General features: G+C 51.3%; 1 protein-coding gene and 1 long non-coding RNA gene across 13 annotated transcripts in view; both read right to left on the bottom strand.

Moving 5' to 3' along the window:
* Positions 1–6,343: 6,343 nt before the first annotated feature.
* On the bottom strand, positions 6,344–10,673 carry LOC141424988 (uncharacterized). The gene is made up of 4 exons (XR_012449995.1): positions 10,214–10,673; positions 9,505–9,615; positions 6,924–7,005; positions 6,344–6,539 (listed from the first exon to the last, which is right to left on the bottom strand). It is a non-coding gene; the product is annotated as an uncharacterized lncRNA (long non-coding RNA).
* A 1,394-nt stretch (positions 10,674–12,067) lies between these two features.
* The window catches only part of Spocd1 (SPOC domain containing 1), a 32,010-nt gene continuing 22,237 nt past the window's right edge, over positions 12,068–21,840 (bottom strand). For 11 of the 12 annotated variants that reach the window (XM_074080700.1, XM_074080702.1, XM_074080701.1 and 8 more), the window contains 9 exons: positions 21,606–21,765; positions 21,384–21,500; positions 18,666–18,791; positions 15,990–16,101; positions 15,658–15,808; positions 15,253–15,388; positions 14,621–14,710; positions 14,166–14,352; positions 12,068–12,916 (listed from right to left, as the gene is read on the bottom strand). In XM_074080700.1, coding sequence (XP_073936801.1) covers positions 12,264–12,916; positions 14,166–14,352; positions 14,621–14,710; positions 15,253–15,388; positions 15,658–15,808; positions 15,990–16,101; positions 18,666–18,791; positions 21,384–21,500; positions 21,606–21,765 — 1,732 coding nt within the window. In that variant the 3' untranslated portion in view covers positions 12,068–12,263. The remainder of the gene's footprint in view (positions 12,917–14,165; positions 14,353–14,620; positions 14,711–15,252; positions 15,389–15,657; positions 15,809–15,989; positions 16,102–18,665; positions 18,792–21,383; positions 21,501–21,605; positions 21,766–21,840) is intronic. The other variant, XM_074080703.1, reaches the window with a different exon arrangement.

Raw genomic sequence — 21,840 nt, 5'->3', positions numbered from 1 at the left:
TCAATGTGACAAAGGCCTGAATGCTGGAATGAGTCAAAGAGTGCAAGGGTGATGGAGAGAACAGACCAGAGCACAGGATGGTGGGGAAACTGAGGTCACAGAGGTCTGGAGGGCCAGATTGGGACCATCATTCCAGGAAATTCAAACATTCTCCTGGAGGTCTTGTGAGCCACTGAGGGTTCAGGAATGGATAAGAAGACTGTGCTGAAACTTGTCTTGAGCTTCTGATCTTGTATCATCAGCAACCACCAAGCCCACCTTCAGCCTGCCATGGGGGTCTAATCTTAACATCTCTGGAAACCACTGCCCTTGTCCAGGACCTCAGAGACCATAGCAGTAGCTGCCAGTCCTGTCCCCTCCCCGTCACACACACCATTTCTTGTCCATATTTCCCAAAAATTATCACTCTAAGGCACAAACCCAACGACATTCATCCTTTGCTTAGACCTTCCATGGCTCCCTGGTACTGTCAGAATCAGGTTCAAGCTCCCTCCCTCGGCATCACTGCTTTACATCATCTAGCCCCTGGGGACCTCACAGCCTTCCCTCCTTCCCACTTCCACGCCTTCCCTGTGCTCCACAACTAGACACCATTTGCAGACAGCACCATTAGCCATGGCCTTGGCCATGCTGCTCACTCTGTCCAGCTTGCTTTCCCAACACCCTTTGCTGGCTACCAAACACATCTTCCTGGCTCAGCCTCTGTCTTCGCAATTCCTCCTGGAAGCATCAGCTCTTCCCTCTCAGGGTTCTCTATAAATGCCTACTGGTGGCTCTACACTGTGTGCCTCAGGCTTCACCAGGTCCACCTTGGAGCTGCTGGGGGCAGGATGGAGAGTTGATTTACTCCATGTCTCCACCATACACCAAAAGTGAATGAATAGGAGACAAGAGATGGAGACACTGAGGCAGAGATCCAGAGAAATATTCATGAATCTGGTAAGTGAGCACTTCTCTTAGAATGGAAAGCCATGTCAGCTAAGGATTCCCCAAAAGTAATGGCAGCTCTCCTGAGAACAATAGCAGAAAAGACTAAACTGCAGCATGAGGGATTGTGAGCAGACTCAAGGAGGGACTCCTTGCCTGGACAAATGATCAATGAGGAAGGACGGGAGGCCTGGCCCATCAAAGGGAAGTAAAGATAAGGCCAAGGATGAAGCCCAGACCTTCTCAGAGGCAGGGGGATGACTTGGCTGACTTTTCTGGGAGCTTAGTCCTCACTTGGGGTGCTGCTACTCCATCTCAAGGCCCATCACTCACGTTAATTACTGAGAAAAAGCCTATTTCTCCTCATTCCTAGACTCCAAATGACAGTATCATTAGGCTGGTAACGTGTGGAGAAATTGTGCGTGTCTATCTTGGAACATGTCCTGAGCTGGAATGGGTGGGGGCAGCCCCGGCAGAGGCTTGTCTCCAAGATACTCCCTGTGGCAGAGGGCCACCTCTAGAAGAGATGCTGTGCCACCCAGGCAGTGGTGCTGTAACTCTCTGTTCTGTGGGTACAAATATGGTAATTAAATTATATTGTCCAAAGGTATAGATAAAAGCCCACAACACACGAACCTTGCCAGACGTAAACAGAGCTGCTCTTGGATTTCCATAAGGACCCAGCCCTCCATGTCTCAGCTGAACTTGAAGTCAGGCCTATCTGCTGCCATGACCTTTCCCAGTCTTACCTGCACTCTTTTCTCTGAGTTCCTGCCCACCTCTGAACCAAGAGGCATCTAAGCACCATCTTGCCTCTGGGTGGGAGGAGATGGCTATTCCTACACCTTCCTGCTTCCCTAAGCAAGATTGAATGTGAGCAGAACACAGCTCCCAGCCCTCAAACAATAGCCACTGCTCTCAGCCTCTTCTTCACACCTTTCATCATGTTTAGTCAGCCAACCCACTTAACAGAAGGAAACTGAGGCCCAGAGAGGCAAGGTGATTTGCCCAACTTAAGTGTCGGAGCTAAGCGAACCCAGGTCTTTGCAATGCTTCATCTCAGCCTACCCAGCATTCCAGGAACACATTCTCTCTCCAGCTCTGTCCTCAAGAGCTGAGGCGGGTGAAGCAGAGGCAGGATGTACAAATATAATTATAGTTCAGTGTGATCCATGCCTGACACAAAAGAAAAGAACAAAAGGTTTATCCTCACCAGTAATCAAAGAAATGCAAATTAAAAACAACAAGACAATACCAGTTTTTACCTATTGAAATTAATACAGGTTTTGTTTTGCTTTGTTTTGTTTTTTAAAGACAGTGTTGACAAGAACTGAAATCTGGGTCTCTCAGGCTCTGCTGATGGAAGGGTACATTAGAATGACGTTTCTGGGTGGCAATGTCAAGAAGCTTAAAAACAGACCCTTTAGTGCTACTAATCTACTTTTAGGAACTCAATCCAAAAAAAAATAATCAAAGATTTTTAAAAAAGAACCTCATACAAGGATGCTTATTGCTGTTATTTACAACTGTGAAAAATCACAACCAACATAAATGTCTAGCAGTAGAGGGTTGGTTAAATGAATTATGATACATCCACATATAAGAATATTATGCAAACATTAAAAGTCATGTTCTTGAAGAATTTTTAATAACCTGGGGAAATGCTCACTATATAATAAGTGAAACAAAGCAAGAAACAAAACTGTACATGGATAGTCTTAATTTTATCAAGAAAAGACTGAATCAATTCATGTAAAGAAAGTCTAGAAGGAAATAAACTGACTTAATCTGAGAGGATTATGGGTGATTTTTTTTCCGTTTGTTTCGATTTATTCTTCTCTGTTTCTGCCAAATCTTCTACATATTTTCAGGAAAAAAAAAGTCATTAGAAATGTGTTTGTGGAGGGAGGAATGTGAAGAGAACATGACCCAGCCTGGGCAGAGCATTCCAGGAAGGCTTCCTGTCCCTGTCGGAGGTGGGGCCTACACTTACCCTAGAGTGAGTAAGCTTTGTCCTTGTCCGGTGGAAGGAGAATCGGGCCAGGAAAGTCATGTGCAAAGGCACAGAAGCAAGAGAGATCCCAATAGCTTCTGGAAACCCTCAGTAGCTTATGTGATCAGGAGGAGGAGCTAGAAAAAGAGACCAGGCCAGGAAAGGCAGAAGACCACCAGGCTGAAGAGTTCCACTTTGCTCTAAGAACAAAGTGTTGATGGGTCCTAGCTGGGAGGTAACAGGACCCAAACTGGGTTTTAACAAGATCTTTATAGCCACAGAATGGAGCCGGTGGGGGTGTGGGAGGTGGGCTAAAGCAAGATATGGAACGTAGAAACCAGCAGACAGCCATGAGGAGGTGTCCCATGGCCTGGGTGAGAGTGGGTTTGGCTTTGTCTGGGCTATGGTGACTGAGAGAATGAGAGGAGGGGCCCATTGGAGCAGTGATTAGAGCAGACTTGACAGGACTTGGTGATTAATTGGAGAGGGGAGGAGGGGTGGGGGAGGGGACCCTCTGCTGCTGACAGTGACCATAGCACTCCGAGATTTAGACTGCACAGTTTTAGGAGTGCTTCCTCCCCTACTGCACACTTGGAGTTTATCTGATATTCGGCAACAGGCTGGGAGAAGTTGATCCCATCACCACACCCCACTGACCTCTAGCTTACCTTGAGCACCCCTGCTGATCTTCCCCTCTACACTGCCAGCCTACAGCTGTTGCCAGGGTGTGGGGGTGCACAGGTGGGGTTAAGGAAAGGGGGGTGAAGGGTGTGAGCAGGGGCATGCCCAGAAAGGCCATGGCTAGTTTCCTCCCCGAGGACACAGACACACACTGTCACACACGGATACAGATCCACAGAGATAGAGAACAGTAACTCACAGAGACTCAAGACAACTCACAGGTGCTGATGTACACCCAGGGACACAGCCTAACAGAGGTCATCCATCACACACAGTCACGCACCCCAATAGTCACACAGACTCCAGCACAGTCAGCTTCAGCCTGGGTCTCACACACAAGCTATTGTACTCCGACCACGTCCCCAAGGTCCTCCTGCCTGCATCACCCCCAGCCACACACCCGCTTCTCCCTCCCTCAGGAGGGCTGACAGAGGGGCCATCACAGGGACCTGGCACAGGGACCTGCAGTCAAACGGGGCAGCCCAGCCAGGAGGAGGCCTCTGAGAAGGGGTTGCCATGGCAACAGGCTCCTGCAGAACCAACCAGAGTCTTCAATTCCCGGCTCTTATTTTTAGAAGTTGGGCCTGGACTGGTTGGGCCTGCCAGGGGCCAGGCTCCCACGGGCATACTCGAGGGCTCAGACACCAGCTGGAATCCCCAGGGCTCTAAGCCTCTTCCTCAGGGTCATGCCCAGGGGAGGGTCTTTGGCTCCTTCTCTCTTCGCATTGGCCAGGACTAACAGCATCCTTACCCTTCCAGGTCCAGGGTGGGAACAAAGCCTGCTGTCCCACCACACTGCAGCCTGTTGATGGCTGTGGTTTAATTTACAGCATGTCAGGGGATTGGGGGGCACTTGGCCCAATTTGTATGTGTGTGAGGCTGTGTGCAACTGTGTCTGAGTGTATTTGTGCGTGCATCATTGGGGCTGCCCTTCCTCCCAACTTTGTGCCTGTGTGTGTGTATGTATATGTACATGAGTGGGAATCCCCTCTTTCACAGGGCAAAACAGAGGGAAACACCACATAATCTCATTAAAGTCAGGGGAGGGGACGAGATCTCAGACTGGAAGGGTGGTGGGTTTACTATCCCCTCTTGTCCAGATCCTTCCTATGTCTGAGCAGACACCTTCTGAAGCGGAGGAAGGATGGTGGCGCAGACAGACCCAGGTGGACAAGAGTCTGAGCGAGGGGAATCTGGGAAGCTGAGCAAGCTGACTTTATGGCGACTCCTCCAGCTGCTGGGGATTTCTCTGTTAATCTGGGACTGCTCTGTTTGCATCTCATTTGCCTACATTTGCATAACAAGGGCCTGGCTGGCACCAGAGATCCAAATTCCTGGCCTGGGTAATTATGTGAAAAAGCCTCTGGAGACCGAGCAGGGATCCTGGGGTCCCAGCCACCAAGGCCCAGCTGCTGTATTGACTCCTAAGGTCCCCATCCAATCAACCCTGGAGTCCCACTTCTTCTCTAACCTTTGGGGCAGAAGGGGTGGGGATGACTGTGAAAATGGAGCGGGAAGGGTGACAAGATTAAGAATCAGGTCATTCTTGAGAGTACCCACCTCTTTCTTCCCGTGGGTGAGAGTGGCCAGAATTTGGTCAGAACTGGGTCTGAGGTAAGACTCCAGTGCCTCTGCCCCATTCTGTAGGAGGGATTCTTTGACCAGAACAACTAGGGTCAGATTCTGGGGCTGTCACTTACTAGCGCCAGGACTCTCAGGCTTGGGCAACAGAAGTCCCTGTTCTGGGCTCCCCACTTTTTATTTATTTATTTATTGAAGTACTGGGGTCTACACCCCAGTAGGGGGCCCTCAATCAGGCCCTACACCTTGATTGAGCCACTCCACCAGCCCTTTTGAGGTGGATTTTTTTGAGATAGGGTCTCGTGTACGGTTTGCCTGGGATGGCTTCGAACTGCAAGCCTCCTGATCTCTGCCTCCTGAGCAGCTAGGATTACAGGTGTGAGTCACCAGTGCTTGGTTTCCCCCACTTTAGATGACCCACTTTGGCCTCTTCTGCAGGAGACAAAGAATCTGAAGATCTGCAAGCCCACAGGGTTGTCCCCACCTGGTGCTCCAGCCCTCTTGTAGACCATGCCTCAACCCAGAATTCCTCAAGTCCCTGCTCAGGCGGCCCTAAGCCAGTTGCTGGGGCCTGTGGACCTCTTTCCCACCTCAAAGGGTTGCTATTTGCTAGGCATGTGGACCAAGCAGGTACTGGAATGTTGGCGTGTCCACAGGCATGTGTACCAGGCAGAATAAGAAGGGGATTGAATAGAAGGCTAGGAACCTCCTTTGATATTCTTGCCCTAAGCTCTTTAAACATTAGGGGTGGCTCTGACAAGCGGTTTGACCTTGGGCCAGTTACTTAACCTCCCTGTGCCTCCAAACGGGGATAATAATAGCTGCCTCCTAGCGTTGTTAGGAGGATGTACGGAATTATTTCATGCAAAGCTCTTAGAACAGTGCCTGACAAAGTGCGGAGTGCATAAGGATTATTGTCTGTCATCCCGGGACTTGGCGCTTTTCCACCAGCTGCAAAAAAAGCACTTTCTATTTCATTTTGAGAAACTGAGGAAGAAGTAGGGTCTAGGAGTATCCTTTCCACTCCCTCCTTCTCTCTCAGAGCCCAGAGCCAGGATCCAGGAGGGCAGCCAGGCCATTGGACGGAATATAATGATTTATTTAACGCCTTCATTGGTAGAGTGAGTTGAACAAATGAATGAATGGAAAACAATTAAATGAATAAGAGTCAAACCGAAGACCGGACAGGCAGAGCAGGACAGCCTGACAGGCAGAGGTTCTAGCTGTGGGACCCTCAGATCTGTCTTCCTGGCCACCACTGTTTTCTGTCTGTTTTCATTAGATGGTATAGGCAGGGAAGTGAGGGGCTGGCTGGGCTCTCTGCAAGTCAGCCCTGGCCTTCAGAGATGGCTCATCCCTGTAGGGATCAGAGGAAGAGTGTCTATCTGTGTCCTGAGTCCTTTTATTTCCTGAAGATGTTGGTGGAGGGTGGGTCTTGATGTGCCCCCACTCAGAACTTCCTTGCTATCCAACAACAGGAGCCCTAGCACATGCCCCATCCTGGTCTGGGGGCGTGTGTCAGGAGATGTTGGTGAGTCTGATAACCCCGTATTTACACCCCCACCCTATCTGGCAGAGCCAGGTCTCAGTGCGCCTGCCTGTCAGCCATCGGGTTAGTGGTGATGGACAGCTCTCTTGAGGCCTGCCAGCCTCCACCATCTGGCCAGGCTGGTGTTGGGGGAGGTGGGGAGGCCTGTCAAAGGACGCCCCTCTGGGTTCCCAGGCCTGACATTAGACTTACCTCAGACAGTGATGATGTGTGGGTATGCGGGGGTGATCTGGAGCCATCTGAGCTTACGTGTGGAGGCTAGGTCCTGCTGTGGCTGTGAGAAGCATTTCATGTGTCAGTACTCCTATTCGTCACCTTCTGTGTTTATGTGTTAGCAAGACTGTGTCCTTGTGGTCTGGGATTTCTGTGTGGAGCAGTGTCTGTCCAGACTGGGAGACAGGTTTGGGAGTTTTCTTTTTCCTTTTCTTTTTTTCTTTTGTTTTTTGTTTTTTTGAGACAGGGTCTTGCTATGCAGTCCAGGCTGGCCTCAAATTGACTGTTTTCCTGCCTCAGCCTCCTGGTCTAGGGGTTTTCCATGGGAATCTCTGAGTGGATGCAGGGGTGCTCTGTGAATTCCTAGTTCAGCTTTCAATCAGGAGAAATTAACCATCTAGTCCATTTCTTTAGAGGAGCCAGAAGTCCCTGTAAGGGAATCTATGTGCGCCAAGAAGCCCTAGAGTGTCCCTGCCTGTCCTCCAGCCCTGTTCTCTGGAGGTGACTCTGGTCTTAGGCAACACCAGAACTCCTAGGTTCCCTGGGAAGGGGTCCCTCCAGGAAGTGTCCCCCACCTGGCCCAGCAGAGACAGGACTCATGTAGAGCCTCTCTGACATATACCTACACAATTACCCAGACCTGGCACTGTACAGCATCACATAGGAGCCTGACACACACATGTATAGTCACAGACCCACCAGACACAAGCTTACATCGTGGTACATTCTGCTCACATGGCCACACAAATGTACAGGCACATGTGTGTTTATACCCTGGAACACACCTATACATCAGTAACACACATTCTTGCGAGGATGCACACACTTAGAGTCACACGTATGCAGACACCTTTTATATGTGTTCACATGCATTCTGTCTGTTCCTTATGTGGCTATTTTACCCTTACACCAGTTCTCTCTGGCCAAGGCTCTAGGTTGTTAACCCTTACCCACTTTTGAGAATGAAACTGTGTGTATTTATCTGTCTAAGTTGCTGTCTTAGCATGTCTGGTAATTGGTGTGGCTCTAGCTCTGTATAAGACAGGAGAGTGTCTCTTTGTGACATTGTGGGTATGTCTATGTGTATTTCTGGAAGGACTTATGTGTGCCTATCTGTACCCATAACTGTGTGAATGTGACAGTGACAGTGGCGGATTTTGTATTTGTGTGATTGCATCTATGGGTCTCTCTTGTGTGCATGCCTGCATACATTTGCATATTTGTACATGCCCGGTGTGTACGTGGCTCTGTGGTCCAGGCGCCACAGGCTGGCTCCATTGGCTCCTCTGTGGGCAGAGGCTGTGGTTGGGGGTGGGCCCAGGTGAGACTGGACTGAATCCCCCAGCAGTTGACAGTCGTATTTACAGAGCTCTGAGTAGGACATAATTGCTTCTATTAATCTTTCTCGGGTTGTTAATTGCTCACTTATCGGGTTGTGTATTATGCCGACTGTTGTTCTTAATTCTCCTCCATAGCTGCAGGTGTTTGCTGCCTTATTAACTGTTAATCGGCGCGGCTAGGGATAGAGGCTTAATTGGCCCCCAGAGTGGGACACAGGCAGGCCAGCCGGGTATTGCCAGGCTCTCAGCCTGTCCCTGGAACTCTCACCTGTGGAACACAGGTGGCTACCGGGAAAGGGCTGGCCTACCTGCAGCAGGCAGCAGTCTTATATATAGTAGTCAAGAGTGACAACTGCAAGGTCTGGCACCTATGCAGTCACACCTCCCAGAAGCCAACTGACCGATCACCCCCACACACATACCACCCCGCCACCCATCACCAATAACCTTCTTCGACCAGGATAAGAACCAATCTCATTAATTTTAATTATCTGAACCTAATTGAGAATTAACACCAACATGGTTTTTCCCCTTTGACGCTGCTTCTGTATCTATGTGACCCTACCAATCAAGAATATTAAGGTTACAGGGACACTGGGAGAAGGGAGAGCAAGAAGGAGCCTCCACCAGAGCAGGAAAGGCAAAAGACCCAGGAAGGACTTCCCAACCTTGGAGAGGCTGGAGTCCAAACAAGAAAAAGAACTTGCAGGAGAAAGTTCTGCAGCTCCATCCCAGCCATGCTTCTGTGCTTGCACAGCCACGAAAACAGAGAACTCCTTCCACTGCTCTGTGAGAGAGCTCTTCCTACTGAGTGGACTCCCTTGCTTCCCCACCCCCTCACCCCACCCCCACTCCGCTACATTGTAGCAGAGTAATCTGTTATCCACAATGGGGAACCTGAGACACAGAAAGGGTAAAGGGAGTAGTACTAGGGATCCCCAGACCTGTCTGGTAAGGACTCAGACATGCAGCTGTCCAAGTGAAATTCCTGTTCTCTGCTGTTCCCAGGGCCCTGCTCCAAGTCAGACATCTCAGTCCCACAGAGCACTTTCTCAGCCACTACCTCATTGGCTCCATCTTCAGCCTCTCATCTCAGCTACCACTGCTGCAGTGCCTCAGACTCCAGAGACTTTGGGATAGGAATGCAAGGGTTCTAGAAATCCTTGAGACTTCTTGAGAGAGATAAGGACTGGGAGTGGACAGGTCCATGCTGTACCAACCTGGTCTCCAGCCTCCAAAGACAAACAGGCAAGACAACTGTCCATCCTGCACCTGGAATCCAGTCTGCCCTGACATCTGGAAGTTCTGGTGTCTAGTTGTCATGTCTTGAGCTGCAAAAAAAATTGATTTGCTTTAGTTGGGTTCTAAAAGGAACTAGGCTCTAAGGAGGGAGAGAGGGAGCTACCGTGAGTGCCTACTGTGTGCCAAAGCAGCAGTCTGTGTATCAGTAGCATTCCACTTAACTCTCACATAACCTAATGAGTTAGGGATTTACTTACAGAAAGGGAAACTGAGCCATAGAGAGGGGACCTAACCCAAGGCCACACAGCCAGGAGAGGACAGAACTGGGTTCCAACAAGACTTGGCATTGTTTAGGGAACTGGGGAATCTCCCCAAATCTGGGAACACCGATAAGTAAAACACTCACAGCCCAGGTGCCCATCAGACGGGATGAGAGAAAATCAAAGGGGACTATCCAGAGATAGTTGCCCAAACAAGTTCCAGGCCTGCCTCTATGTTAATGACATGCAGATATATGTAAATTTGTACATGCAATTGCTCAAATCTTTAGGAGCAATGGGGTGGCACAGGAGCAGTTGCTATGGAAATCCAAAGGCGACACCTCCCCCACCCCCCATCTGCACCAGCAGACGCATAGACACGTGCACAAAGACCCAGGGTCCCTCGCTCCTGGGCCGAGAGGATCACCGAGTGGCAGAGGATGTGAATCAGAAGCCCCCCCATCCCCCCAAAGACTTCGTCCAGAGTGGGGAAAAATCTCAGAGCAGCGTCGCGATCCTAGCTGGTCCGAAGCCCCTTCCACCAAAACCCTTTGAGTAGCAGGGACTCCTATTCCGGCCTAGCAACTCGAGCCCCGCCCAGCGTTGCATAGCAACGTCCCTCGAGCCTAGCAACCGCCGGTCACGCCCCCTAGCAACGTCATGCTTAAGCAGCGTTCCTGGCCCCTGCCAAGATAGACACAAGCGAGGGGCTTGTGGACTGGGGCCAGAAGGTGGGTGGGGTCATGTGGTTCAGTCCCCCTTCGAGGCAGGCTGCAAGATTCCGGGGTCCGGTTACCGCCATGTTTCCGCGGGCAAGGTGTCAGGGCTCATGGTAGCATCCCATTTATGGAGATCAAATTAAAGCTCGGAAAGGAATGTCCTACCAAGGGCCAGAGTTTGTTCTTCCCCGAGAGCCTCTCCCGGCTCCCTGGGAAAAAGCTCCAGCCTGGGGGAGGGGTGCATAGACGTTTCCCCGACCTCGACTGCGTTAGGAAAGCCACCCAAGTTGCAGACTCCGAGTCCAGCAGTAGGTTTGCATAGTAATTTGCGTCATTTGCATAGAGCTCGGAGGCTGTGGCGTTCTCGGGCCCTTCAGAGCCAGAGAAGTTCCCAAAGGAACCCCGCTCTCTCCCCTGGTTTACTGTCCAGACCCCTCCTGTGCACCCTCCTTCCCCCGCCCCACCTCTCGCCCCATCTTCCAACCCCGGCGACAAAATTCTCTTACCCCGCCCCCAGCTCAGCCTTGGTCCCGCCAGCCCAGACCTCCATCCCAAGGCCAAGGGCCCCCTCTGCTGTCCGCCGCGGGTAGGGCAACCGTTGACTTTATGGGGCCAGGAAGAAAGAGGGGATCCCCCTAACAATCATCACCCCGCCTTCTCAATCCAGCAGGGTGAGCAGCAAGGTCCGTGTGCGGGTAGACTTGGAGAAAATGGGCAGCGGTGCATCCATGCAGGAGCTGGGACGAAGGGTGTGGTCCTGCAGTGTTTCCCCACGCTGGGCTGGGTTAGCCAGGCAGCTGGTTCCCAGACTCAGTTCTCTGGAGGTACATGCTACAGTGAGAAGCTGTGCCATCAGAGCCGCTGTGAGGAACTCATTCCAAACCCAAGGCAAGGCAGCACTGGCCAGTCCTAGCAGCAGCCTCAACCACCTGAACGCCTATCCCAGGCCTAACCCCTGACTCTCCCTGAGAGCTGGGAAGAGATACAGAAAGGAGTCAGCCTCAACAGAGACCCACAAAACAAACACGCAATCACATACACATACGGATACCCACACGCATGCACAAAGACCCTCACAGGTGCACACAGGCACATGGAATACGGTGGTGCTTTGTGCTACCCCATCTATCCAAAGGAGGGCTGGTGGAGTGGTTCAAGTGGTAGAATGCCTGCCTGGCAAGTGTCAGGCTCTGAGTTCAAACCCCAGTGTCCCAAAAAAAAAAAAAAAAAATCCACAAACCATCTATCCAAATGAGAAAATCTTGGGTCATTTAGTTTAAAACCCCTGCAATTTGCCCTCCTTTTGCTTGCTAGTTATCTGTGTGTCTCTGCCCCTTCAAAAGCCTGTTTCTCTATCCACCCTTCCCAGTCCTGCCTTCTCTTCACATCCTTCCCCCTACTTCAGGATTCTTGTTAAATGCTTCCAGAAGCCACTGTGCTCTGGTTCAGGACCCTAGACCAACAACTGGCAAGGCCTCACATCTGTGCACAAAAATTCAGACACCTCAAGTCACACCAGACTAGGACTAGGGTCTCTCCTGTCCAGCCAGCAGATGCAATCCTAACTTTGCCAAATTCTTTATTGAACCAAACAATCAACACCAAACAGACTGCAGAACAGGAAACAAAAAGGGCACGTGGGACAGCTGACCTCCCTCTTCTTCCACCTATCTCCCCTTGCTTCAGCATAAAAAAGGGAATCAAACTCCCTGTTCTGGTGGATAGGAGGGTCAGGCAGGGGAGACATTCAGAACCAGCTCAATCTCTAGGGCCCAAAGAGGGGTCAGGGTCTGGCCCAGAGGGTTCTGGAGCTGCAGGGGGCTGGCAGAGGAGGCCAAGAATCCCTGGGGCTTCAGGAAGCTGGATAGGTGCTACAGAGTGTGGGGGAAGGGGCTTCTGGCCTGGGGGCCATAGTGAGGCTTGGAGTTGGTAATTCATGGACATCAGGGCTTCGATGTGCTGGAGCAGACCTTGGTGGAGGCAGGAGGCATTGTGGAAGTGCTGGCCATGGCCAAAGCCATGGATGACTGGTGCTACTGAATAGGGATGTCGAGGCTGGCCCCAAGTGGTTTCTGAGGGCCACCACCCTCGCCCAGGACCCTTCCAAGTCTTAGACTCTGCCCACAGCCTCCCCCTGCCCCTGGGGAACCTCTGCCAAGTACAAAAGCCCCTTGGAGCTAGGCTGCCCTTGGCCTGGCTCTGCTGCAGGGTCCCTCCTGGGGGAGGGGAACCTTTCAGGGTGTCACTGGATCTTTTGTCTTCTGGCTGGTAACATCTTGTCTCCACTTTCGTATTGAAGGAGACTGTCTTTCGAGCCTTGCCCCGCACCGGACTGGACACAGCTGTGTCTGGAAGCTCTTCCTTGGGGAGCAGCACAGCTAGCAACAGACTGGAGTGAGTGGTTTCCAGACCTGGGAAAATGAGGAGGGATTGGCCCAAGGCCTGGAGGGGAACAACATGGAGCCCCCAAAGTTGCACTCTGGTGGTAGCACGTCTGGAGGTTAGATCCCATGAAGAGCTTCCTGGCAGTGACACAGGCCCCATGAGAGGCCAGGAAAAGTGAGTGAGAGGGTAAGCCTGCCCAGAAGGTTTGTAAGGTTCATCTGGCTGAGGGTGGAGCCTGGAGGATTTGACCTCAAGAATCTGTGGTTTCACAGATTCTCTCATCATCCCAGGACCTGCAGCCCAGAAAGGCAAAAGCATTTGCTGCAGAAAATTACAGTTCCCCTTTGAATCCAGAGTCTTCCTCCCCAGGTGCTTCCCTGGAGCCACACCTGGAGTAATCCTGGAACAGAGGACATGCCTGGACAGCACAGCTCCAGGGAAACACCGTTTCCTCCTGTTCCTGGTGATGTTCAGTCAATTGTCTCTGGATCTTTGTCTCTCTCTGTACCTGGGTCAAATGTGGCGTGAGGTCCCTGGAAGCTTCAGGGGTGTCTACTGGAGAGGCAGTGTGGGTCGTAATAGCAGCCAGCTTCTGAAGCCAGGCCGCCAGGGTGTGAAGCTTGGTTACATGACTTTGGAAGTCACTCGCCTTCTCCCTACCTCAGTTTCCTCATCTGTAAAATGGAGAATCTAATAGTACCATTCAATAGGATTATTTTATTTTTTTATTTTGGCAGGACTAGAGTTTGAACTCAGGGCTTTGCACTTGCAAAGCAGGCACTCTACTGCTTGAGCCACACACCTCCAGTCCATTTTGCTCTGGTTATTTTAGAAATGGGGGTCTCATGAACTATTTGTCTAGATTGGCCTTGAACCTTGATTCTCCTGATCTCAGCCTTCCAGCACCCAGACAGTAGGGTTATTTTGGGAGGATAAAAGTTCATCTAGGGGAAGGGCGAAGGGTGTAACTTAGTGGTAGAGAGACATGCTTAGCATGTATGATGACCTGGGTTCAATCCCAAGAACCAAAAAAAAAAAAAAAAAAAGATTGCATCTAGGTAAAACTCTTGGAACAATGGCTGGTATACAGTGAGCGACATTCAAACAGCCAAGCGTGAGTCTTTTTCTTTTTTCTTTTTCAGTGCTGGGGATGGAATCCAGGCCTCACAGTGCTCCACCACTGATCCACTTCTAGGAAACAGATGACTTGGGAACCACCCCCAGTCTGGCCACCAATGAGAGAAGGCAGGTGTGGTATGGGCAATGAGCACTCACCTGGGCCCCCCAGAAGGCGCAGTCTGCTAGGCAGGGGCTGGAAGGCAGGCAGGGGCAGCAGAACCACCCCCATGTGCTCCACAGCCCCCAGGGCGTGGCACTGCTTGTTGTTAAGGTAGGAGTAGAGCAGGCGACAGTTCTCAGTGTCCCTAGCCCCATGAGGACACAGTCTGACCACACAGATGTCCTGTTGTCACAGGAAGAGAGAGCTGAGGAGCAGTTGTCCTCTGAGTGTGAAGACACCCCCAGTCTCACCACACCACTGGGAGCCCACTTCCTTAGAGGAGGAAGCAAAGGGACTGGTCCAGGGTCACTCTGTACTCACACTGGGAACAAGTGGGGGAACAACATCCTGTCTTCCCAAACCAGGCCTCTGTAGCAGAGGTGAAAAGGGAGGGAGCTCAAGCTGGGGAAATGGTCGAGGAGAAGTGGGGGTACCTGAGAGATGTCGTTACCTTGGCCCCTGCTGGGCACATGCCAGCCAGACGGTCCCAGACAGTGTTGGGAGGAATGCAGCCTGCTGAGCGGACCACCTCTGGCAGAGCCTGGGGCAGGTAGGATGGCCAGTCAACCTCTAGCTTTCCACCCCTTAGGCAACTCATTCCTAGGCACCTGGAAGGCTAAAGCCTGGGTGATGGAGATGGGCAGGCAGTGTATAGAGACCCTCTGTGGCTGCCCAAAGAGCTCTAATTACCACCAGAGGCCTATATCCTGTCCTGGCCAAACTTCTACAAGTTCTTAGAAGCCTCCCACTCCTTTCTCTAACCTCCCACCCTCATCCGACACTTCAGCTGATCATTTAGTCACTCAACAATCACTCCTAAAACTCTCCTCTGGACCAGAGAGGTACTGGACACCACTCCTGGGCCCCTCTTGCTTTATGCCTTGGGGTACGGGATACAGGGAGTGTTTTGCCCTGTGTGCCTCAGCAGGAATGGGGCTGATGTCGCCTCTGCCCTCATGCCTAGCACAGGCCAGACACAGAGAAGGTGCCAATGACTCGCTTTAGAATGAGTACAGAATGAGTAAATGAATGCATAAGCAGGAGGTGGGTGGCTGGCTGGGCTGGAGAGCAGGGCAGGTGTACCTGGACAAGCCCACAGTTGTGTCCTGAGACCAGCTGGGCCTTGACACGGAACCGCTTGATGGAGAACATGTCAAGTGCACCCTCCCAGGGCAGTGGGCTGGGCAGGGCTCTTGTGGGCCCGGCAGACAGCTGGAGCCTAGGAGAAGTGAGAGAAGCAGGGCCATTAGGACTGTCCCCAGTACCTGCATCCATTTCAGACCTGACTGGAATATCCGTCCAAATGTGGCAGGAGGGAAACAGTTGGCTGGGATGATTGGTTCTACTGCACGAATGGGGAAACTGAGGTTCACTAGGATAAGAAGACTCGCCCAAGGCCATACAGGAAGAAAAACCCATGCTGTGTGTCTGCTGCCCGCTGGTGACCTCCCTACTGGCTTGCCCACCTCCTGGCTCCCAGTCCCACACCTGTCCTGGGACTCTGTGGGAAGTGTCTCCCTGGTGTTGGGCATCTCTGGAGAACATGTAGGAGCTGAACTTGGGGCTGTCTGGGAAACACTGTCCCCCTGGTTCTTGGTGGCTCTGAAGAAGTCTGACAGCTCGCTCGAGGCCTCCCAGTCTGTAAACAACAGCAAAATTGAAACAAAGGCAGGCAGAAACAGAAGCCAACCCATGGCTTGAGAGCCAAAGTTCATCTCAAGGTGACCTGAGGCATGAGGCATGGGGACCCCCACCATGACACCTTCTCCCTAGATCGCCCACCCCATTGTGGCTGATCCCTATGCATGGCCCCAGCCCACCCGCACAGATGCGGCAGTTGGGGTCCATGAAGTGCTGTTGGTGTTGGTCTGTGGTGTCCTCTGTCAGGGCAGGCAGGCCTGGTGGACTGCAGTTTCCAAACACTGTGGGTTCCTGGAAGGCAGAGATGGACAGATGGGAAGGTAGCTGGGCAAGTCGGGAACCCTCGTAGATAGGGAGCCTCAAGGATGCAGTCTGTCTAAATAATGTATTTTTACTACAGGACACTGGAATTGTAAAGAAAAGTGGATACCAAAAAACTGAATAATTAGAAAAATCACCCCTTGATGTACTGGGTATTTCTTTGTCAGAGTTTTTCTACATACAGGGCTTAGGGGTCCTTTTGCTATAATAACAGATTAGATACGGAACTTTGCATCCTCATTTTTGTCCACTGATTTTAGCAGCACCTGCCCTGTTATTCAGTTCCTGTGGCCACTGCAGTGAGGGGCATGTTGTACCACACATCACCTCTGTTGCTAGACATCTGGGTCATTTTCAGGTTGTCACTATTGTGAGCAGTCTGGAGGACATCTCTGTGCAGCATGTGTTTTCCTAAACGTTACCTTCTTCCTGGAGGTCCAGTTCTCAGAAGCAGACAGACTCAGGAAGAAGGAATGCTTTCAAGACTCTTCATGGCCCTTCAAAGCACTTTAAACGCAGGGAAACATGTGTGACTTACACCTGTAATCCTAGCTATTCAGGAAGTGAAGATCAGTAGGATCACAGTTCAAGGCCAGCCTGGGGCAGGGGCAGAGAGGGGAGCAGTTTATGTGACCCCATTCCAACCAAAAAAAGGTAGGCACGATGACATGTACTTGTCATCCCAACTATGTGGGAGGCAGTTATAAGAGGACTACAGTCCAGGCCAGCTTGGGTATAAAGCGAGACCCTATCTCAAAAATTACCAGAGCAAGCCATGCACGGGTGGTTCACGCCTATAATCCTAGCTACTCAAGAGGCAGAGATCAGGAGCATTGCAGTACGAAGCCAGCCAGGCAAATAGCTCAATAGACCCAATCTCAAAAAAACCCATCCCAAAAAAGGGCTGATGGAGTGGCTCAAGGTGTAGGCCCTGAGTTCAAGCCCCAGAGCAAAAAGGGCTGGAGGTGTGGCTCAAGGTGCAGATCACTTGCCTAGTCATGAGTTCAAACCCTAGTATTGCCCAAAAGAAAACCCAAAACAAACTGAACAAAAAATGTTGCTTTAGGAAGGTTGTGAAGACTCTGTGGCAGGGCAACAGTGGCTCACGCCTGTAATCCTAGCTATTCAGAAGGCAGAGATAAGGAGGATTGTGGTTTGAAGCCAAACAGGGCAAAAAATTCACAAGACCCTATCTCAAAAATGCCCAACACAAAATAGGGCTGGCAGAGTTGCTCAAGTGGTTGAGTGCTTACCTAAAAAGCGTGAGGCTCTGAGTTCAAACTCCAGTACCGTGGGGGAGGGTAGAGAAGATCCTGAAATTCTACCCTTGCCTCGCATCCACCTCTCAAAACAGTGGCTTTGGAGTGAGGTAGCCCCGGTTTGTGTCTCAGCTCCACCACGGTACACTACATGACCTCAGGCCAAAGGTTTCAGATGCAGCATTGCACCAGACCTGTCATTGCCAGGTCTGAATGAGGGGCTGTTTGTAAAAAGGGCACACAGCCAGTGTTAAAACAGAGTAAAGATTATTATGCATGTCTTCCCCTTCCCTGCTCGTCCACCTCCTCTCTCTCTTTTCTCCTGGGACTGAGGGCTTCTCTTTAGGGTCCCAGCGCCTCCACACACTGACTCTCAGTTTATTCAGGGAACATGGCTTGCTTTGGGTTAGGGAGCAGTCACACCCCCTGGGGGCTCCTGTCTGCACAGCAGCAGTTTTCTTCCATCTGAGTATTGGTGATGGGAGGCCTAGGAAGCAGTTTTGCTTGTCATGTTCACTGCACCCAGGAGGCATACTGAGTGAATGAATACGGGCCAAAGGGCCTACCCTGCACCCCTCTGCCTTGGATACAAGCTCATTAGTGCCAGGTGACAATGGATCCATGGATCACCCAACCAAGCCAGAGCGGCCTTCTGAGAATGACTGACACGGGCCAAGTGGAAGTTGTTGCTGGCTCCAGGAGGCCACAATACCTGGTCATCTGATTCTGGGGCTGCTGAGCACCATGCCAGACAAGAGGGAGGAGCCCAGGGGGAGGAAGGTCCTGGATGTGCCTGAGGGTGGAGCCAATCCCAGCGACAAGAGGAGGCTCAGAACCCAGACCTTGTCCAGGTACGAGAGCAAGTTCCAGGAGGGCCTCTGGCCGACTGCCTTGCCTACAGCATCTTCAAACAAACTCACTGGATAGAACAGGTCTCTGTCCCTTCTCTGCCTGGAATGGTGTAGTCTCCTGCATCCCAGCTACAGACCTGGCTGGGAAGGGGGTGACTGCGGTGATAGCCCTAGTACCACGCACAGGAATGCCTTGGAGTTAACCTGGAAGGAGCGGGACTAGTAGCACGGTGGCACAAACAGACCCATGAATGTGGTCCCATCTCGCACAGTGGCTGCCTAGACCCTGTGCAGTAAAGATGACGGTCCCTTCTCTATCAAGAACAAGAGGGTCACAGAGTAGACAGGTGACTTGTCCAAGGCCACACAACTGTGAGGTAAGGAGTAGGATCTCTGCCCAGTGCCAACTCAGGCCCCCACTCACCACCAGGTCCTCCAGGGTCAGCGTCTCGTCCAGGTCCCGCAGGATCTCAACTTCACCCTTGTGGGTCAGTTTGGAGACCGGAAGTCCCTGTGGCTCTTTCTGTTGCTGCTCAATGATTTCCAAGCCCTGAAGACACCGAGCTCAGCCAGGTTAGGGGTCTCTGGCCACCAAGGCCCCAAGTGTTCCCTTCTATCCCTCAATGCCCCTCTCCTGTGACTCACTGCCCATGTCAGCCCTTCCCTGTCTCTCTTGGAAAGCCCACCACCCTCAGCTATTCCCTCCAGATTCCACTTATTTACACTTCAGAGGTCCTGCCTCCTCCAGGGAGACTTCCTAGACTTCATCTTCACCTGGCTATACCTCCCCCTCTGCCCTGGGAGGCAGTGGTATTTAGGAAAGACCACAGGCTCTGAGGATTAAATTAAGGGCACTGAATTAAACAACATATACAGAAGGTGTGGCCTGATGGATGGCTCATATTAAGTGCTAGCTGTGATTCTAATTGTCCATCAACATCACCTACTTAAGATGTTTCTCAAAAGCCCAATATTTTTTTGTTTTTGATAATGAGAATTGAACCCAGAGCAAACCCATCCCAGCCTTATTTATTTATTTATTTTTTGGCAGTGCTGGGGTTTGAACTCACCTGCAAACCCTATCTGCACTTACCAGGCAGGCACTCTACCACTTGAGCCACTCCACCAGTCCTTTTTTCTTTAGTGTTTTTCTAATAGGGCCTCATTTTTATGCCCAGGCTGACCTGGACCATCCTCCCATTTACACTTCATTGGGATGACCAGCCTGTACCAGCACACCCAGCTTTTTTTTTTTTTTTTCTGGTTCCTGATTTTTTTTTTTTTCATTTTTCTTTTATTATTCATATGTGCATACAAGGCTTGGTTCATTTCTCCCCCCTGCCCCCACCCCCTCCCTTACCACCCACTCCCCCCCCTCCCGCTCCCCCCCCTCAATACCCAGCAGAAACTATTTTGCCCTTATCTCTAATTTTGTTGTAGAGAGAGTATAAGCAATAATAGGAAGGAACAAGGGGTTTTGCTGGTTGAGATAAGGATAGCTATACAGGGCATTGACTCACATTGATTTCCTGTGAGTGTGTGTTACCTTCTAGGTTAATTCTTTTTGATCTAACCTTTTCTCTAGTACCTGGTCCCCTTTTCCTATTGGCCTCAGTTGCTTTTAAGGTATCTGCTTTAGTTTCTCTGCATTAAGGGCAACAAATGCTAGCTAGTTTTTTAGGTGTCTTACCTATCCTCACCCCTCCCTCATGTGCTCTCGCTTTTATCATGTGCTCATAGTCCAATCCCCTTGTTGTGTTTGCCCTTGATCTAATGTCCACATATGAGGGAGAACATACGATTTTTGGTCTTTTGGGCCAGGTTAACCTCACTCAGAATGATGTTCTCCAATTCCATCCATTTACCAGCGAATGATAACATTTCGTTCTTCTTCATGGCTGCATAAAATTCCATTGTGTATAGATACCACATTTTCTTAATCCATTCATCAGTGCTGGGGCATCTTGGCTGTTTCCATAACTTGGCTATTGTGAATAGTGCCACAATAAACATGGATGTGCAGGTGCCTCTGGAGTAACAGTCTTTTGGGTATATCCCCAAGAGTGGTATTGCTGGATCAAATGGTAGATCGATGTCTAGCTTTTTAAGTAGCCTCCAAATTTTTTTCCAGACACACCCAGCTTTTTATTGATTGAGACGGGGTCTTGCTAACGGCCCAGGCGAGCCTGGAAACATGACCTTCCCATTCACCTCTGGAGTAGCTAGGATTACAAAGCTGAGCCACCAGGCCATACTTTAAGTTGCTTTTGAGATAGGATATTGCTAACTTTGCCCAGGCTGGCCCCAAATTCCTCCTCGCTCTGCCCCCCAGTAGCTCTTATAGATGTTTGCCACCACACTGGTCTCTCCTTTAGAAGGATCCATGCTTGGTCTCAAGTTCTGCTGTCATCACCTTGAAATTCTTAACAGTTGTTGAACGAAAGGCCCCACTTTTCATGTTGCCCCCACAATTAGGCAGCCGATCCTGTCCTCTGCTCACACCCCAACCCAGTGCCTGGACAGAAGCTCAGCCAGGAGAGGGTGGAGTCACCTAACAGACTCTGGTTATTAGTTCCAACGGGCCCCCACCCCATCACGGTGGATGGGGGTCTCAGTGGGCCCCATCAGTGTCCTCCCCTCTCACTGAGCCACCAATGAGCACCCTTCTCATTGGGACAACCCTTCTCCAAAGCCCACTCAGTACCATACCTTCCCTACCCCTGAATTCCCAGATAGGGCCAGGCCCATGGATATGGGATCCCTCTCCCTATCCAGGTACCAGGAAGACCCCCAGGCTTTTCTGGGGCTTCTGAGGCTGGGGTGGGAAGGAGCACTCAGGGACGCCTCACGGATAGTGATGACCACTCTGGACTCCAGGCTCTAGTCCTGCTGCAGTCCTCCCCTCCACACCCTTACATAGCCCAGCTCCACAGGAAAGCCAGTTTGGCACCTCTTGGCAGAGTCCTCTGTCCCAGTGCCCTTCACCTCTGCCTCTTTTCCTCCTTTTCTCCTGGAGGTCTGACCCTCTCCCTGTCTCTCTTATTTCTGTGTTTCCCTGGTTCCTGCTTCCCTGTCTCTGTCTGATCCCCCTCTCCTCTCTGTCTCTCCCTCTCCCCTGTCTTGACTTGGCTCTGTAGCTCACCCTTTTCTCCTCCTGGTCCCGCCAGCGGGACAGCTCCTGGGGGGCCAGCTCAGATGAGTTCATCCGTACCAGATCATGGGGGGTGACGTCACCATTAACCACTTTGAAAAACAGGTCCTGCAGGGGAAATGGGAGGACCTGCACCACCCAGCTCTGAGTGCCCACATCCCAACAACCTTCCCTCTCCTGGCACTCCAGAGAGAGGGGTGGAGTCCCACTCACTGGGTTCCTGGGGTTTCGCAGGTTGAACAGCAGGCTGCGGTACTTAGTCTTGTAGCGATAGTTGATGCCCTGTGTCAGGTCGAAGAGTGCTGCTTCGATGCCAGCAGCGATGCCCTCCACCTCCTCCTCCTCCCACAGCAAGTCCGGACGCTCCTGAAGGCTGTGGGGACAAGGACAGTGCTGTGGTCCCTGAGGATGTCCACACACTTAGCCCTATAGGGAGGAATGGGGGTAA

This window comes from Castor canadensis, chromosome 7, assembly GCF_047511655.1.
Source record: "Castor canadensis chromosome 7, mCasCan1.hap1v2, whole genome shotgun sequence".
NCBI lineage: Eukaryota > Metazoa > Chordata > Mammalia > Rodentia > Castoridae > Castor > Castor canadensis.
Note: the sequence above shows the minus strand (reverse complement) of the source record. Positions and strands in the feature narration are given on the sequence as shown.